At 25.3% G+C, this 21,411-nt stretch overlaps 1 protein-coding gene across 1 annotated transcript in view; it reads right to left on the bottom strand.

Annotated features, from left to right (window-relative positions):
• The window catches only part of scrt (scratch), a 36,821-nt gene that overhangs the window by 7,071 nt on the left and 8,339 nt on the right, over nt 1-21,411 (bottom strand). Inside the window, exon 3 of the mRNA XM_015316332.2 lies at nt 1-21,411. This exon is cut by the window's left edge and continues 7,071 nt beyond it. Within this exon, the coding sequence (XP_015171818.2) occupies nt 20,733-21,411 (679 nt within the window). The 3' untranslated portion in view covers nt 1-20,732.

The following is a 21,411-nucleotide window of genomic DNA, read 5'->3' as shown; positions in this document are numbered from 1 at the left end:
TTTTTTTTTTTAAATTATCATTCCTTTCTTCCTTTTCTTTTTACTTGTTTATTTTTTATTTTTTTTTTTATTTAATTCTCTTTTTTTTCTTACCGGTAATTGACACTATCTGTACTCGTTGAATCGCATTATACAAGCTAGGGATAATTTATTGGTGTAGGCACTTTTTATATACTCTCTCTCTCTCTCTCTCTCTCTTTTTCTCTTTCTCATTCTCTCTACTAACATCATTCTTTACACAAGACCATCTCATTTTCTCTCAGGCAAGTTCTTAATCAATTTTGTTACTTCCATTTTCCTTATCCTTATCACTAACAAAATTCATGTGTTACAATTAAAAAGACATTAGCAAAAACTATTTTCAGAATTTGCTTTGTTCTTTTTTTTTCCTTTAGTTCGTTATTTTTATTCCTTCCTGTCATTTGTTACTACTTATTGTTTAGACGATTAAAATATCAACGAGTATTTTTAAATTGATTAGAGTGATATTTTCATTTTTTTGGGGCTTTTTTTGTTTGTTTGTTTGTTCTTAATAGTGTGTATTCTTTTTATTGCTTTTCTTTTGTCAATAGTATAGGAGAGATATTAGTGAAGAATATCAAAAGGAAAGAAGAATATCTTTTTTATGTATTTCTTTTCTTTTCTTTTTATTATTATTATTTTACTTCGACCTTATTCATTTTTTTTTATTATTATTATTATTTCGTTTCAATCACCTTGACACATATATATATATTTCTTGAGATTTATTAGAAATGAGCGTATTAGAAATGTCCTTGACATCAATAGTGGTAAGCAACGATTAGATTATTAATTCAACGATTACATTTGTCCGAGAGAATACTTTTTTTTCTTTCTTTATTTCTTCATCTTCTTGATTGTTGTTGTTGTTGTTGTTATTGTTGTTTTTCTATTTTCTTCGTTTCGTTTTTTTTTTGAACAAAATTTTTCCCAAATAGATATACATGTATTATGACACGTTTATTATGCGTGTATACGTAAGTATATGAGTGTGTATGTGTGTTTGTGTTGTGTCATGTTTTTACACGCATAGAAGATATTTTTGTAAACGTTCAATTCAAATTTCGCGCTTCTTCTTCCTAATGGACGAATTTATTCATTGAAAAAATGTCGGGGAAACGAAGTTTTCTTCTTTTTTTTTTTTTTTTTACTCGACATTTACGATGAATATTATTTCAAATGAAATCGTTCGATCGATGTTTTTTACATATTATTGAGACTATAATTTAATTATATTCTTTTTGTATCAATTTAAAAAGAATTTTTTTTGTTTTGCGATTTTTACAATCCACAAGGAAGAGAATCGTCGAATGTTTAAATTACGTTTAAAGGGATGTTTTTATTAAAGGTTTTTAGTATTAGAAGAGAAGACAATTTATAGGCGATTCGACGAGGTGTCGATGACATGTCAATTAATTTATTAATTATTTCGTAAATTAATCGATTTTATCGAAAAAAATTTTTGCTATTTAATTGATCGAGTTTATAGGATTGACTTTTTTTAATTACGAGCTAAATTTATTTCGCTAAATCAGTTTATATTTATTTAATTATTGCTTTTATTTTCGATGATTATGAGAAAAATTGACGATAACAATTGATCTCATTTTCTTCTTCTTCTTCTTTTTTTTTTTTTTTTTTTTTAATTTCATTTATTTTCATCGAACACCCCACCGAATCGCAGGTTCATTCGCACGTCGTACTTGCACATGCGCATCAATGACAAGATTTTCACATTTTGATTATTATTACTATTACACAAAAACATCGACTAAATCGGTTGTCGCCTTAAGTCACAAAAATATTTGTACATTCGTTACGGGATTACGCATACGATCCGATCGTTTCCTAACCTCTCATTATCTCATCATTATTCGTATATATTTAACATATATATTCGTTTACGTGTTTGCATATGTGTATTATGTGTGTGTATGTGTGAATGCGATTTAACCATGTGTATAAATATATTTGATAATTACGACAATGAAATAACAAAAGAATCAAAAAGAAAACTACTAGCGTAGTAGTTCTAGCGTAGTAGTGACTAGCGTAGTCACAATTTTAAAAAATCTTTACTTATACCACTGTCATAATTATCGACAAATATGTTTATTATAACAATTGCATAGATCTAACACGTTTTATTTTATTTTTTTTTTTCTAAAGTTTCATTTTTCTTCTTTTTTTTTTTTTTTTTTGGTATATGGGGTAATAATGGTGGACACGTGTAAAGATCCGTCGGTAATATTTTAATAAAAATATGATTTATTTTCGTCTAGAGAGAAAGATCGTATATTATAGAAATTGAACCATTGATGTGTGTTTGTATATGTGTATGTATGTTTGAGTATAAAAATGTTAATTTTCATTTCCTATAACCCCGTTCCTATCATTATCATCATCATCATCATCATCATCATCATCATCATCATTATTATTATTGCCGTTTGAGTTGCACGTTTCGTTTAATCGTTTCATTTCGTATTATTTCGTTTCGTATCGTTTCGTTTCTTTTTCGTTGCCGTTATTATCGATTCAACCTTTTTTTTATTTTTATTTTGCGTATTAATTATTATTATTATTATTATTGCTTGCACGTATCAAGGATAGAGAAACTCTTTTTGCAATCTTATTAAAAAAAAACAAAAAAGAAGAAGAAGAAGAATATAAAATTGAGAGAAAAATTAAAAAAAAAATTAATCAATTAATAATAAATGCATTCTCGATATTACAGATTTAGTTATTAACGTTTAATGTTTTAACGTTAGATGTAACAATTTTGTTTCAAGTTTTTAACGATTTTAAAATTTCATACGAGATTAATCATTTAATTATCATTATCATCATCATCATCATCATCATCATTAGCATATAATAATAATATAAATAATTAGGTAAGAAAGCACGTGCTATTATTAGATATTAAAATTTATAGGTTAAAATAAAAACGACACTTTATTCTCTACTTTCTTTCTTTCTTACCTAATAATTATGATAATGAAACTCTAATGATAATAATAATAATAATAATAATAATAAATTAAATTATAATTTATTATTCATTTAATATACGACGATGGTGTTGAAAAATTTTAAATCTAACCTATAAATTGTATAATGTATAATAAAAAAAATCCAAGTGAGATTTGTAATTGTTACAAACAATTGTTTTTTATATTACATTCGAAAATATTTCAATTAATTCGAGTATATAAATGTTTGAAAATAATATCGAGATTGCATATACGAGTTTATCAATCAAAATGGCGTCTGGAGCAACACAGAGGGATCAATCATTTTCTTTATAAATATATAAATATATATGTTTATATATTTATATAGATATTTTAAAAAACTGTTAAAATTAATAAGAAAAAGATGTCTGTACCGATATTTATCGAATATTGGCCCGACTGGAATACCCAGCTCTTGCCAGTATATAATAATATTACTTATTATAGTTTATCTCTTCTTCATCGTCATCATTTGCTTAAATACAATACAATATATCTCATAGTTTTTTTTAAAAGTTTCTTCTATCCTTCGTAATAATTTATTGTTTTATTATTATTATTATTATTATTAATTACTATTATTACTATTATTATTATTACTATTATTATTATTATTATTATTATTATTATTATTATTATTATTATTATTATTATTTTTCTGTCTCTCTCTTTCTCATTTATTTCTTCTACAATTTTGACTACATTTTTTCTACTTCGTTACGTTCTACTATTCCTTACATCGTTACAATTTCTCTTCTTTTTTTTTCTTCCATATTTATTTATTTACATGAATCGCGAAGAAAAAAACGATAAATAATTTCAATAAAAAAAAAAAAAACACGGATAAATAATTCAATTTGTTTAATTAATTAATGCGTGCCATGCGTCGCGTTTAGTGTGGAAGTTTCGAAGCATCACGTTTAATTAATTTTATGCGATAATTCGTTTGATATATATAAAAAAAAAAATGTATTATATTGCAAAAAAAGAAATGGCGTATTAATATATAAATATTAATACGAATTTTATATAATATTTTATTACGATAATTAAATCTTTAAGAACTATTCGGCTCATTTTTCGGTTGATTATAATTATAATAATTAAAATGCATTTGTTTCAACCTTTTTTTCTACTTTTTTTTTATACATTACCTGTAATAATTATTATAATCAATAATATTACTATTTAATATTATTATTATTTATTTAATTATTTATTATTACGTTATTATTATTAATACTCTATCATCGTTGTTTATTAATATTAATATTATTATTATTATTATTATTATTATTATTATTATATTAATATAATTATTACTAACATTATTGTTTATTATTAGTTACAATTTTAAATATTATTACGTTTATTTCTTTTATTCGATAGTGTGCGTGATCGAGATTTACACGCCAGTTATTTTTCTTTATTCTCTCTATAATTTCTGGTTTTTTTTTTCGTTTTATTTTTTTTACCTTTCGCGACAAAAAAATCCTCGTGGAAAATAGAATTCTCTCTCTCTCTCTCTCTCTCTCTCTCTCTCTCTCTTCATCCCTATTTATTCTTCTTTTTTTTGTTCGTTTGTTTTGTTCAAAGGAAGCTTTACATCGAAGCCACACGTTTCGTTCAAATTAAGCCGCCGGGTTTTTATTTTTAATGGTTTTTTTTTTTTTCACTTCCCTATATATATATTTATTTCTCTCTCTCTCTCTCTCTCTTTCTTTCTTTCTGTCCTTCTTTCTTTCTCTTTCGTTATCGTATCGGAATCGAAAAAATGGCGGATATACGAAGATGGCCTTGTATGCATTTTTTTCATATGCACGCGCGCGATATTTGAACAAATTTGTTTTTTTTTCTTTCTTTTTTTCATTCTCGTTCGAACGTGGAAACGAAATGAACAAATGTATTCCCTACCAAAAAAAAAAAAAAAATGGAATAAAAAAATTATATCAAAAACGACGGGCAGCGAGATTACGCGAGATCTTTTTTTTTTTTCGTTGTCTTTGCTTTTTTTGTTAATATTTCATTTTGGTGTTATTTATTTTTTAATATTTTTAGCATTGAACTACTTAAAATAGCACATAAAATGTTTTGTTATTTGTTCTCTTTCTCGTCTTCTCTCTCTCTCTCTCTCTCTCTCTCTCTGTCTGTCTCTGTCTCTCTCTTTTTCTCGCTATTTTTCTTTCAATTTTTATTTTTATTTTGTATTTTTCATTTTGTTTTTCTACGTTTCAATCGAAATTGTATTTCGATCGCGTTAAATTGAATTGTTCATTTCAATTAAAGCACCCTTCTTTTTGGTTTCATTAAAAAATAAAAAAAATAGAGAGAAAGGGAGAGAGATAATCAAAAAGAGAAAGAGAGAGAGAGAGAGAGAAACAGAAAGAGAATCACAGTGAAAAGAAAAATCTAACGATTCCTACGCTTCACGTAATTTTTCTTTCTTTCCTTCTTTCTTTCTTTTCATTTCATATTGTTTTGTTTTTTTTTCCTTTCCTTTTCTTTACTTTTCATATTTTTTTTATTCTTTTCTTTTCTTTTTTTTTTTTTATATATATATTTTTCTACGTACGTATTTGTGTATGTATGGATGTACGTGTAAGTATATATATGTATGTGTGTGTGTGTTTATGTACGTATGTGTGTACTTAACGCTAGAACTAGGTCTTGAACACATTGTTCTCTAAGTGTCGTGTTCTTAAGCGCATGTTATAATATCGACGGACTCTAAGAAAATCGTCGCCCTCCTCCTCCTCCTCCTCCTCCACCACCTCCTCCTCCTTCTCTTTCTCCTCCACCACCTCATCCATAACCTCGTTCTTCTCGACCACCTCATCAACCATCTTCTTCTTCTCGGCCACCACCCTTTTCTAATCCTACGTAAAAGTTAGTCGAAAATCACCATTTTTATTTGTTATTTATTGAAGTTTAAGATGTTTGTAAGTTATTAATATTTGATTAAGTTTTTGTTCAAATAATTCAAATAAATTGTTAATAATTTTATTTTATTTTATTTTATGTTATTTTATTTTTTTTCATCAAGGTGTGTTGTAACCTTAATGTGTAATTTAAAAGGAATTTTATACGAAATAATTTTGCATATATTCGAATATGTTAAACTTCGAATGTTAAAATATTTTTTTTTCATACAAATTATTAAAATAATATTTTTACATCTCCGATTACTTAACATAAAATATTAAATATTAAAATATTAAAAAATAAAACCTTTTTATTATTATAAATATCTAATTTCAAATTAATTTGCAAGTTGGATTAAAATAAATCATTTATGTATAATATTTATTAAATATAATAAATTTATTATATTTATTATGAATAATAAATATAATAAATATTATATATATAATATACTGATGAACTCGTATTGCGAACAAATAAAAAACAATAAAAAGCATATAAAAATTAAAAAAAAAAAAAAATTAAAATAAAATTGTTTAACATTTGTACGCAGACAAAAAAAAAACGTTTAATACTTTTGCATTTTACTTTTTCTTATCTTTTCTTTTTATTTTTCTTTTTTTTCTTTTAAATATTTTCGAATAGAAAAGACTTCTCGACTAACGTCATATTGAAATAACGCCGATGATCATTGCTAAGAAAAAAAAAAAAAAAGCCACTGTTAACTCGGATAAGGAGGACAACGATATGATTATTCTTCTTTCATTTAAATTCTTCTCATTTGCTTACGCTAAGGCAACTAACGATCAGTATTAAAAAATTATCAAGGCTTTCGTTGGAAGGATTTACAAAATAGGGCGAACTAGGCGCCTGTTGTTTTCTTTTTCTTTTTTTTTTTTTTTATTATTTATTTCTTTTTTTTTTTCTTTGCTTTTCTTCTTGCTCTTTCTCTCTCTCTCTCTCTCTCTCTTTCTCTTCCTCTTTCTGTCTCTCTTTGTTCTTTATACTCGTCCGAAAAATTTCTACGCGTTTATTGACGATTATCAAAATTTATTACAAAAAAAAAAAAAAAAAAAATAATTATCAAATACGAATAAACGTGAAAATAATGTTATTTAAATGATACAATTAATAAATCAAATATTATTATTATTATTTTTATTATTATTATTATTTAAATGATCAATGACGATAAAAACGCGAATAATAATTTTTTTCGGACGATGATAAACACTTGGAGAAAGAAAAAAAAAAGAAAAAAAAGATTTATATATATATATAAACATTTTTCTCTCTTTCTTTTTGTTTCTTCTTTATTCTATTCCCTTCTCTCTCTCTCTCTCTTTCTATTTATTTCGCGATGTAAAAGCAAATTTGCAAAAATTATTAAATGTTCCCAAGGATTTTAATCTAAACATCAGTCTAATATTTTACTCTCTTTTCTTCTCTATCTTGTTTTTTTTTTAATTTTTTTAATTTTTTAATAAATTATCATCTTTATTTATTTATTATTCCCTCTCTTTCTCTCTCTCTCTCTCTCTCATACTCATACTCATATTCATATATTATATTCTCTCTTTCTCATTCTTTTTTCTCTTTTCTCTCTCTCTTTCTGTAAATAATTTGTTCTGCGTATTTTTTTAATTTTTGTTCAATCTTTCTCTCTCGTTATTTTTTGTTCATACACTCACACATTCTCTCTCTCTCTCTCTCTCTCTCTCTTTCTCTCTCTCTTTTTCTTTCTTTCTTTCTTTCTTTTGTAGATCGAAATTAGAATTCGATGGGACGGTACAAACGTAGCACTGTGAACTTGGCTTCGTCATTTTTTTTGTTTCGTAATAAACAAAAAAGAAAAGTCTTAACATAAAACTCGTGAAAAATCGATACTCTAATAGAAAATGAAAAATCACATTAGACAATATCGATTGTTCCCGTGTCTATTCAAAACCACCATTAGCTATTACCCATTTAAGGGCAAAGCTTTTCTATAATTACGAAATAGTACATTTTTATTTATTTATTTTTTGTTTTGTTTTTCGTTGATGAATTTAAATAGAGAAGAAGAGAAGATCGACATAGAAAGAGATGTTTTGCAAAAAGCTTATCTCTATCTCGAAGTTATTAAATTATTGTTAATAAATCGTGCATAATATATAGATACAGGTAGCTTTTGGTTTTTGATTTGTATCTTAAATCAAAATATTCATTTTAATGTAAAATAAAATTTATCATATTTCGTGAAAAGATTTGTAAATTTTTTCTTTGAAATAATTTGAAAAATATATATTTTTTTTTTTAATATTAATGAAATATTATTTAATTTTCTTTTGAATTTAATTATATTATTTAGAAATAAAATATGTGATCTTAAAAGAATTGCACTAGAATTTTGTAAGTAGTATACAGTAGGGAAAATTGTCGATCAATTAAATAATTATTAATTTTATATTAAAAAATGGAAATAAATCAAATTTATGAACTTCAAATGATTTAAAGTATAAATTTTTAAATACTATTTATATAACAAGGTTAAAACTACCCTTAGTAGCACAAAATATTGAAAAATAGGGACCTAATAATAAAGTACTAATATACTAGGGACCTTGTAAAGATTTTCAAAAACCAAAAAATAGAAAAAAAGAAGAAATAAATATTTAAAATAAAAATGTATTACTTGGGAAGAGAAAAAACAAAATAATTAAAATAATTAAAAAATACTATTCTTATAGTAGTAATCAAAAGTACCCTTTAATAACGAAGAAAAAGCTACCTGTATAACATAGAAATATATATATATATATAAATACGAAAGCTGTTGCTTCGAGTGGAGACGTACAATAGAAGATAGATAGAAAGAAAGAATGAAAGATAGAAAGAAAGAAGAAAATAGTAGAGAGAGATTGAAATAGAATAGAAGAAAAGACAAGACAAGATTAGACAAGATTAGACAAGAGAAGAGAAGAGAAGAGAATAGTAGTGAAGAGAAGAGGAAGAAGAAGAAGAAGAAGAAGAAGAAGAAGAAGTTATATATATATAAAAAGAACGAAAGAAATGATGTTAGTTAGAATATCAAGAAAAAAAAAAAAGAAAAAGGAAAGAAAAAAATACGAATTTTGTTCTTTTTTCTAACTTTGTGCAAAAGCGCAGAATGAAGTAAAGCCCCGCTTGGTTTTGCGCGCTTGTTAATTCAGCGAATCTGCAAGATGACACTTTTCTAATATCCCCGAGACGACAGTGTTGTTCGCGAAGAAAGATACTTGACACGAATAGAAAGAACAGCGTGCGCTCGGCCATTCGAGGGGATCAAGGGGAATGTCGTAGAAGAGAAATGCAGTAATCCGTTGCGCTGCTTATATTTTTACGCCATCTTTCTTTCTACTATTTCTTTTTTTTTACAATCCAATTTTTTTATTATCTTCCATTTTTTTTTTTTTTTAGGGAATAATAAACACATAATTATTTCATAATCGAGAAATATTCTTTTATATATTTGTGTTATTATTATTATTATTATTATTATTATTATTATTATTGTTGTTGTTGTTTTATTTTAATTATTTTTTCTATTATCGATCAAAATATTGAATCCAAATTGATAATGTATTATCAATTAAAAATTATTTCATTTGTATAGTTATTATATTTTATAGATATTTAATATTATTAATATTATTATTATTATTATTATTATTATTATTATTATTATTATTATTATTATATCAAGTCCATTTAATGGACAAACAGGATATAAATTAAATATTCATCTATCTATTATTTATTATTTATTAAAATTTAAAACCAATGTTATATATGTATATTTGTTTCACGTAGAGTGAAATGAAAAAAAAAAAAAGAAATGGAGGTTAGGTTTGATCGAGGGTGTGAAATTAATGCAGCGCAACGTTTTAGCATTTAAAAATCGTCAAAAGTTGTGCTCTCAGTTAGTTGGATAAAGTAAGAACTTTTCTCGTATTCTTTTTTCCTTTCTTTTTCTTTTTCTTTTTCTTCTTTCCCTTTTTCTTTTTTGTTTTTTTCAAAAGACTCTCGACTAAAAAGGAAGCTCTCTTACGCGAAATATTTAATTCATATTTTTAATCGGCCACTGGCGGAAGATTATTAGATGAATTCAATTTGAAGGAAGATTAAGAGTTTTTTTCTTTTTTTTTTTTTTTTTAAGCTAGTTTAGTGATTATTATGTTTTAGTTTTAGGTTAATATAACTTGTATTAAGTAGTTAGAGTTCAAAGCGAGTATTTGTTAAGCGTGTTATCAATTGTATGTGTACGTATGTTAAATATAAATTTACGTAGAGATATATACTCAATCATGTGATACGTATGTTCACATATACGTGTACGTAAATTTCATATATTATGTGTAAAAGTATATTCATGTATGTGTATTAATGTTTAAATTTGTGTGTATTTGTTTATGTGTGTAACGAAATTTTAACGTTGATCACGTTGAGCGCCACGTCAGCCATTAGTGGCTGACACTAGGATTTAAGTTTGGGCCACGTCAGTCACAAATGACTGACACGTTCAACTATTTTTTTCAATACAAAGTAATCCCTGTGGCCTGACGGGAGTTTTCCTAAAAATTCGCATGGAACTCAACGTGTTATACGTATATATTTATATGTATGTGTATTATTTGTTAATATATAAATTAATTAATTAATTTGTTTATTTATGTGTATATATATATATATATATATGTTTGTGTATGTGTAATTATAGATTAAGTATAATAGATAATAGCGATATAGATAATAAGGTATAGAATTGAATAGATAAGATGTTAAAACGACAACGCGTTCGATAAAGATAGAATGAGTTAATGAATGATTGAATGAATGAAAGAGAAAATAGATTTGGAAAATTTTGAAATGGAAGATATAGTAGTTTTGAAAAAGAGAGAAAAAGTAAAATTGTGCTTAAAGGAGAAAGTTCTCACTGGCAATAGCGAAGAATTGAAAAAGGCCATGACCCGTTTTTTTTGCACCTGAAATATATATATACATATATACCTATATATAATATATATATATATATATATATATATATATATATATATATATATATATATATATGCATATATTTATGTATTTATGTATTTATGAATGCATCGTACGAAATTTGTCTCAACAGTTGCATAATTATTCAATAAAAATGATCTTTCTTCATGTTATCAATTTCTTTCTCATGTTTTCATGTTTTTTTTTTTTCTTTTTTTTTTTGTATTAGTGTTAGATAAATATCATTTTCGTTTATTATTATTATTATTATTATTATTATTATTATTATTATTATTATTATTATTATTATTATTATTAATATTCTTTTCGCCGTCATTGTTTTTTTTTTATTTTATTTTATTTTATTTTAATTTTAATTTTCTCTTTTTCTTTTTCTTTTTCTTTTTTTTTCTTCTTCTCTTTAAAATTTAAATACGCGCGCACCTCTCTTTACAAAATCGCATTAATTAATCTCTCTTCTCACTAAAAGTTATTAAGCGTGTTTTTTTTCTTTTGTTTTTTTCTTCTTTTTTTTTCTTTAATTTTCTTTTCATTAACGTTTATAATAATATTTAATTTTTTTTTACGTGTATTTACTCTCTCTCTCTCTCTCTCTCTTTTTCTAGTTCTTTCTTATTATTGTTATTTTTTTTTTGGCTAAGAAGAAAAGCGCGAAAGAATATACATATATATATGTATATATATGTGTGTGTATGTGTATATATATCAGCGAATACGAAATATACCTCATTGGAGTTACATTTTCGTTGGACCACCTTTATTTTTATTTATTTATTAATTAATTGTTTGTTTTTTGTTGTCTTTCTTTTCTTTTTCTTCTTCTTCTTCTTTTTCTAATTATGTTTATTCGACTTTTTCTCATTCTATCTATTACTTTTTATTTTATGGTACTTTTTTTTTCTTTTCTTTTCCTATCTCGGTCTTTTATTTTCTCTATTTTTGGTGTTCAGATTTTTTGGTTTTTTTTTTTTTTTTTAATTTATGAAGGAAGGGAAAGCACGACTTATATTTTTATCATTTATTTCCGATACTTCGACCAGCCTTAAAAAATTGCAGAATTTTTATTTATATATGTATGTATGAGTTTGTGTTGCATGTTTAACTTTTGTTTGTGATTTATGTTACGTAGTATTATTTATTGAGAAAAAGAACATAAAAAATGAACGAGAAAATTTGTAAAATTAATTCGTCATTTGCAAATTAATTTGTTATTTCTCTCTTATGTTATTTTGCATTTTAATATTTAAATAAATAAATCATTGTATGCATGTCATCGAAATATTTATGAAAATATTTTTCATTAATTTTGTTTTCGTTTACATGTCTATTATGATTCGTTTTTTTTTTATTATTATTCCAATGATTCATTTTTGTATATAATTTTTCAACAAACTCAACATTTCATCTTTCTTATAAATTTTGTATGATTTAATGAATTTTTTTTCTTTTTTTTTTTCAATTCCCATAAAGTATATTTTCTTTTTAATTCATTGTTTATTAATTCATTCGTTAAAATTCAATTGATCTATTTATTTATTATCTTTTATTTTGTTGATATCGTAATTGTACGACGTACAAAGTTAAAACACGCGATTAAGTATATACACTAAAAAACTTAAACTTCGTGCATGGTGTTGCTTATGGAAAAAAATAAAAAATAAAAAAGAAGAAATGTTTTCTACATTTAATAAATCTTGATTTGTTTGAAAAATAAAACGAGGTTAATGAAGAGACAAGTTAGGAAGTTTTATCGCATGATTTACCAGGGGAACATCGAGTTAACCGTTTAGATTAATCTAGTTTTCCTATCTTCCTTTTAAGTTTCTACCTAACGTCAAGTAGTTTAACGAATTACTATGGAGACTTTATCTAAAGGGAACGCTCGAGTTGAAAAAGAATTGCAACACGTGTAAACTAGTCAAATTATCGTTTAGGTTAAGTTAGAACTTTGCCCGTCGTCGCCATGTCAGTTCTTTATGATTTCAATTCTCAGAAGTTTATGCAATTCGTGTCTTCTTATTATTCTTTTTGTTAACTTACGTCAATTATTATTTCAACATATTCAATGTAAGAACCAATTATTTCATTATTTATTTCTTTAATTTTTTTTTTTTTTTGATTTTTAAAACGAATCATCGTAGTCAGAAAATTTTATTTTCAATTTACATAACGTGTAAAATCATAAATTATTATTATTTTTTTTTTTTAAACATTCAATTTTTGTATATTATCAATCGTTTGTAATTATCATGTGACTTATATTTATATATTTGTTTTTTTATATTAAAAAAATATGAGACTGTATTTTAAATGTATCGTGTATGGTTGTATATACGTGTATTGGTGTTTTATATTACGTAATTCTACTGCATATGGCAATGTTTTTTTCTTTTTTTTAAACTTACAAATAAAAGAAATGAATAATACAAATCAAAAATTGCACATTTTTATTATTGATGTTCGAGAGGATATTTTTGATCAATAAAGAAGTCATTTTATGATTATATTATAAGAAATAAGAAATAATACAACAGGAGAATGTTTGATGTAAAATAAAAAAAAATACCAGTATGTATAATAATTTAAATAATATAAATAATAAAATATACTTATATATATATACACATAGTGAGAATTAATTTAATAAATATAATATTGACAACAATTAAGCGACATTTTACATAGAAATAAATATAATAATATTAAAATAAATATTATTCGAATGAAAACAAAAAGATAATTAATACATACAAAAAAAAAAAAAATATATATATATATATATATATAGAAGAAAGCGCAATGTTTGACTAGATATAATAAATAATATTTGAAATAAATAATTATCTAATTTATATTAATTATCTAATAATATATAAAATAAATAATAAATAATTAAATAATTAACTTAACATTAATGTCACGTGTTGACAATATTTCATTTGGTATTAAAAGAAATAAAAAAAAAAATAATTTTCGTATGAACTATCGTTGACTTCCCTTGCTTAATTTTTACGTTTTTGTTTTTATGTTTTTTTGTTTTTTTTTTTTTTTCATAATTCACATAATTCTTTTTTTTTTTTTATTTCTTACAGCCAAAGAAACGTCTTCGAATTTTAAATGCAATTTTGCATTGAAATTCTCTCGAAGATATTTTAAATAACACGGTGGTGGGTGCATTTCGTTTTCCTTTCATAGCCAGTTTTAAATATGTACGATAATTTAATAGATTTATGTTTACTTTTATTTTATTTTTTATTTCATTTCTATTTAAAATTATATGTTTATCAATTATTTATTATTGCTTATCGAATTTATTGCTCTCTCTCTCATTCATCCTTAACGGTCGATTAAGAATTTGTTTTTCTTTCCTTAATATTCCTTTGTTTTATTTATTTCGTTTATTTATTTATTTAAATTTATTTTCATTTATTTTTATTTTTATTTAATTTAATTGAATTTTATTTGCCAGGACCAATAACGAGTCGAAGGAAGGAATAAAATATTTTCAATCGTACGTACGAACTTGTCAAATATTTTTTTTTTTCTTTGAAAATTATTGTTCCTTTTAATTTGACCGCACATCCGAAAAATCGTTTTATTCATTTTGTATTTTTTTTTTTTTTTACATTATTATTATTATTTTATTTTCTTTCGTAATTTATCTTCTACCTTCACACCATAAATGATCGAGAAAATATTAATTAATAATTTTTTTTTTTTAATTTTACTTATCGTACATACAATCAAATCCTTCACATTTTCTCGCGATGGTTTTGTTTCCATGAAAAAATGATAGATGGGGCGGGGGCGGGGGGCGGAGGGCGGTGGGCTTGACGTATGCGACGCGATTCGATTAATTATTACAATTATAATTATCATTATTATTATTATTATTATTATTAATATTATTATTATTAGTAATATTATTTTATTATTAAAAAAAAAAAATTATTCTGAAGACTATCGTCGCCAAATTTAGACGTGGGGCTAAAACAACGATCATCGATTGACTTTGAACAAATTTTTTCATGAATTTTCCTTTTCTCTTCTTTTTTGTTCTTTTACTTTTTTTTGTATCTACCTTACACGTTTATTTTCTTTTATTTATTTATTTAGTTTTTTTTTTATTTTATTTATTTTTAGCCACAGGCCATAGCCACACCCTTTTTTTTCTTTTTCTTTTACTCTTACTCTAACGAAATTCTAAGCGTTCTAATAGTTTGACAAAATTTTTCTCATTCATTTTTTTCTCTTTTTAATTTTATTTAATTCATTTTAATATATTCTAATTTTCCATTCGTTGCTTCATGTTGTTTTTTTTTTTTAATCTCGTTATTCATTTTTCGTTGTTTACGTTATATTTTCATTAATCTTTTTGTCATTTTTATCTACTGAAAAATTAATTTAAAGTCAATCGATTGAAATCGTCGATTAATAATGGTGAGAAGAATTTCAAAACTTTGTCAAAAAAAAAAAAAACTTAAATTGTTTTTTTTTTACTTGTAAATTGTAAAAAGATAAAACAAAAAAAAAAGAAAGACAAAATTAAACGAAGATCTTTGATTATTTTTCATTTAATGTAATGTCCAATTTTTACGAGTAATCCGATCTAATTTTCTTTGTCGAATAAAATGGCGAGAGAGAGAAAAAAATGTCGTCAAAAGCGTGCGCGTTTGTTTTATTTTATTTTTTGTTTTTTTCTTTTCTTTTTCATTTCACATAAGAAAAAAAAACTTACCAATACAATTATTCTTTTTCGAAACGTTTTTATTTTTTTACGAAATTTATTCAATTATTTATTTATCAAACTCGTTCGCGTTCATGTTTATTTTTTTTCCAATCCATTTCTTTTCACATCCTTTTTTTTTTCTTTTTTTTTTTTTTTAATAGAATCGAAATAAGAATTGGATTGGCGAAGAGATTTTTTGTCTTATTCAAGATTCGAGATTTAATCGAAGTGTTTGCCGTGAAAATGTGGGTCAACGAGTGAGCGAACCAAGCAAGTTGAGCTTTTGCGTGCTTGGCACGCGCATTAATTACGTCGCGCGTGGCACCCAAGCTTTCTTTTTAATAACGCCCCATTGTTTCCTTCTTTTTTTTCCTCTTTTCCTTTCTCTTTTTTCTCTTTCTCTTTTTTTGTCCCATTCTTACTTCTTCATCATACCCATCCATCCTTTTTCTCCATTAATTTTTTTCTTTGGTAATTCGTTGCCGATCAAATACCGAAAATAATTTCACCATTATTTCTCTCGTCATTTATGATTTATAAAATAATAAAAAAAAAAAAAAGAAAAAAATATTAAACTGAAACAACATAATTAAATAACAATCGTTCGTGAAAATAAAAATGCTTGAATCGTGGTGTCAAGACAAAAATTCATTAATTTCTTTTCTTTTCTTTTTTCTTTTTTTTAAGTTATCCTTCTTTTCTCTTTTTTTTTTTACCACGATAATAATTCTTTAACAAATTGTCTAGTTGATTATTTTAAATGACGAATCGTTGAAGTTTTATTTGCTAGATTCAATGCCACTCTATTCGAAATTATTTCTTCTTCTTCTTCTTTATCATAATTTAATTTAATTACCCTTTTTTTTTTATTTTCATTCACGTTCCATCGTTTTACTCGTAAAAACTGTTAAAATCACAAATCGTAAAATTTATTTGTAGAAAAATAAATTTTGGGAAAAATGCAACGAAGGTACCTTTAGTATTTGAAAAAAAAAAAAAAGAAACAACAAATTCATTTCAAATTCTACTCGTCGACGAATAATCGATTCCAATATGATTTCAAATTGGACAATTTTGAACATTTCTCTTTTTTGATCTTCCTTTTTCATTTTTCTTCTTTTTTTTTTTTTCAACGATACCAAAGCGAAAAATGATTTATGAATTATATGTATGCATACATATTGGAATGAATATATAAATATACATACATATATACATAAATACATATATATATATGATTGAGTAATTTTGTAAAAGGGTGTGGCGGGACGATCAGTCGCTATTGCCGAAGCGAAATAATTATTTAATTAATAATAATAATAATATATAGCGGGTTTCGTTTAAACTTCGATGTTCGCCTATAAATGTATATAGTTCGTTGTTTCGAAACATTGCTTTTTTTGACCCCGTACGTGTCGTCATAGAGATTCATACTTTTTTATTTTATTTTATTTTTATTTTTATTTTATTTTTATTTTATTTTATTTTATTTTTTTTTCGTTATTTTCGTTAATAATAATAATAATCATCCTTTTTTTTATATTACGATTTTTTTTTCTTTTACATCATTTTTCTCGTTTTTTCCCTTTTTTTTTCATTTTAATAATTGCCTCTATAAAATACGTGTATACCAACGTTACGCATCTATTTTATTTTATTTTTTTTATTATTATTATTATTTTCTTCGTGTTTAAGTTTAGTTTACTCTTTGTTAGTTTAGTATAGTTTTTAGGTTTTTTTTTCTTTTAGTTTACTTTTAGTATTTAGTTATAATATATATATATATATATATTTTTTTCTATATTCTTTCTCATTCTCTCTTTCTCTGTGTATTCTTTTTCTTTTTCCTTCTTTCTTGCCATTAAAATACAACACGCGTTAGATACGTGTGTGTAAATAATACGTTATGTGTACGTGTTCATGCTTAAGCGTATCATATATATACATATATATATATATATATATATATATATATATATATATATACAAAGTCAATTCTAAAGATACGATTGTATCTTAATTTGCTATGCGTGTCGGATAGTAATAAGAAAAAATAAATAAATAAAAAAAAAAGAAATATAATTCTTAATAAATATCGAATAAAGAAAATGTGTCACGCGTGTACTTGTATTAATCACACATACATATACATATATATAAATACTTTCGTTCCATTAACACGATTTCTTGTTCACGTAACAATAAAAACTAATAAATAAATAAATTACTAGTTAATAAATTGAATTAAAAAATAAAATATTTGTCACAGTAAACTATTATAAAGCATCCCCTACCTACCCTCATTCATTCATCAATGAATAAATAAATAAATAAATAAATAGTTAATAAATGTAATTAAAATATATATCACAAAGTGTGAGAACTCGAACATCCTTCAACCAACCCTTCTCCTCTCTCCCCCAAAACCCTCGTTAATAAATATTTTCGTTCTATTCGCACGTTTTTGTTTCTCACGTAACGAAAATAAAAAAAAAAAAAATAAAAAAATACAAAGCAAATGTGTCACACACGTGTGAAAACGCATGCGAAATGTATTTAGCCATTTATAAATACTTCTATGTTTCCATTCAGGTGATTTCTCTTTCGCGCGATAAAAAAAAAAAAATACATGTCATAACCTAAATTGTTATCGTTTCTAAAAAAGAAATTGCTTCTTTTTTTTCTTTATCATTCTTATTCGTGATTAAATAATAAGTATTACTGACCGATCAACACGAAATTCATAGATATAATCGTACCCTTATAAATTGCCACGTACTACTTTTCTCTCTCATTCTCTCTCTCTCTCTCTCTCTCACTCTTTCTTTCTTTCTTTCTTTCTTTCTTTCTTTCTTTCTCTCACTTTTTGTAAAATTGTATTTGCACGTTCGTGAGTTTGTGCATGCGCAAAGTACTGAAATCTTGTAACCAAAGAAGAAAAATATAATATATCATACAATTATAGAAATAAAGGTATAGAACATACAATAATCTTTCATAGAAACGTGTAAATGGTTTGAAAATGAAAAAATCAAAACGAAAAATTAAAAAAAAAAAAAACAACAACAAAAAAATAAAATTCGTAATCATCTATAAGCATTTATAATCACGAATCGAATTACATTTACTTGTTCGAATAATAATAATAAAAATAAAGATAATAATAATAATAATAATAATGATAATACTATTACGCGAATGCGCAATAAAAAAGAAAATACTGTAAACAATTATGTTATAATAAATGTATTCCGGTAATGCGCAGCATAATTGCTTCTTCAAATCGTTCTAATGTACGAATTTATAATACATATATATACGTGTATCGTTGAGGTTCCATTTTATTTTAATCCGATCGATCTCAACTCAAATAATATATATATATATATATATAGAGAGAGAGAGACTTCTAAAAGTAGAACCCTGTATAAGGGTCGACCGAATAAATTTGAGAATCGTTTAAATTTTGAACAAAATTACAAATGAAAAAAAATTGGTACGAATATTAATTAAATAATTTAATTAAATTTGTATATACAATTAAACGAATCGTTTATCGAATTAATTATCACGATGATTCATCGTCAAATGTTTCATACACATTTTACGAATTTTATTTTATTTTATTTTATTTTATTTTTAACATGCTAAAATTAATTTTTATTTTCTTCTTCGTAATTTTGCATAATTCAATATATTATTATTTAATTATTTCTTTCTTGAATAATATATTCGTTGTTTTTTTATTCTTTTTTTTTTTTAATAAATAAATTAAATGGAACCTACGATACATGTAAATATAATTAATTCGTACTTCGACACGTTAATAGACGAGCCCTTCTTGACGATGATATTCTATTTTATTTTATTTTATTTTTTTTTTTTTAAATTATTCGAGAGTATACTTAAAAAATAAATTATCCTCCATGATTAAATTTCTATCGAGAAAATTCCTTTTTTATAATATAATTATAATAATAATAATAATTGTAGCATTAGTCAAAAGACCGTATATGTGTGTGTGTCTCTTGATAATTATTTTCTTTAGAGAGAGAAGAACAAAAAAAAAAAGAAAAAGTTTCTCTCGCGAATTTGAAATACGCGTCATCGTTGCTACCATCTTGTATTTTGAAAAAAAAAAAAAATAACCAAAGAAAAATTAATAAAAATTCAACACAAAACAAGAAATTATTTCTTATCGAGAGACGTATATATTATTTATATTATATTAATGTATATGGTGTTTTAATTCGAATCCCACCTTTTTGGGAATTCAAATTCATCTAATTGCTTTTTTTTTAGGTTATCTTCAGATAAATAGTGCCTTCGTTAACGAACTCGCGACTAGTATCGTACGCGCGCTAGTAAATATATATATATATATATTTATATATATGTAATGTAATATAATAATATATAATATCGTATAATGTTTAATTAGGTATAACCGACTAGAGTGACTAGAATGTAGTGTGGACGTCAATCGTTCGACGTATGTGTAATGTGTGTATATATAATGTATGTGTATAAGTATGTACTTATTCATGTACATTGTGTATATATATATAATACAATGTATGCGTGTAATATTGAATTATTACGTTTTGTTTGTTTTTTCTTCTTTTGTTCTCTTTGTTTCTTTTTATAGACTTAAACATTACTGGACGTTTTTATAAATGTTAGACATCATTGATCACCGACTATGTGTGTCATCATTCTCTTATCCATAACCTCTCTTACCGTCTTTTATATCATCCTCTTCAAACTGGCACTTTACTACTTAATATCTACGGGCAAACCTTATTTTTTTAAGATCGACCGATCTTTGGTGTATTCTCTCTCTCTCTCTCTCTCTCTCTCTCTCTCTTTCTATTTTTTATTTTCTTTCATTATTTATTGCTCTTTGTTTTTCTTCTTTACGTAGCTAATACGAGAAACCGCTAGCTTTCTCTGAGAGAGTTTGCAATGATGCAGCCATCGAGCCTGTTGAATTTCTCGTAACGCTGCTACAAGCCACGATTTGGGCTTTGTTGATGTTGCTGGTGTTGTTGTTGTTGTTGTTGAGGTCCGTTGGTACAATGTTGGTGTTGTTGTTGTTGCTGTTGTTGTTGCTGTTGAACGTCATCATCACGAATACAAGCAGACTCGAGATGTTTGTTGAGATATGATTTGAGTGCAAACGTTTTGTGACATCTCGAACACTCATAATTTTTATCAGCCGAATGTGTTTGCATGTGGGCACGTAAATTGGAACGATCGGCAAAAGCTTTGCCGCAATGTGCGCAACCATAAGGTTTCTCCCCGGTATGGCTACGTAGATGACCCTGAAGTAGCCAAGGTCTTGAGAACATTTTGCCGCAAACTCCACAACTGTGGGCGAGTTTGTGGGTTAACACGTGCATTGCCAGGGCCGGCATACTGACGTAAGCTTTACCGCAATGAATGCACTTCTTTGCCGATTGAGAATCTAAACTTCGATGGGTTTGCTTGTGACGGGATAAATTCGACGAGGTAGCGTATTGTTTGCCGCATTCGGTGCACGTGAACTTGGGCCTGTCCGGTTGAACGGCTTCCTTGTCAGGTACTACGGCACCGTTATTACTCCCACGACGTTTCGAACGACCATCGGATACGAAGAAGGCCTCGTAGGTGTAGGCGACCGTTTTGCTGGCTCCGTTAACGTTA

Source organism: Polistes dominula, unplaced genomic scaffold (genome assembly GCF_049000335.1).
Source record: "Polistes dominula isolate Pdom_NZ unplaced genomic scaffold, Pdom_raw_medaka contig_77, whole genome shotgun sequence".
In the NCBI taxonomy this organism is placed as follows: Eukaryota; Metazoa; Arthropoda; class Insecta; order Hymenoptera; family Vespidae; genus Polistes; species Polistes dominula.
This window is presented reverse-complemented; position numbering and strand designations above follow the sequence as displayed.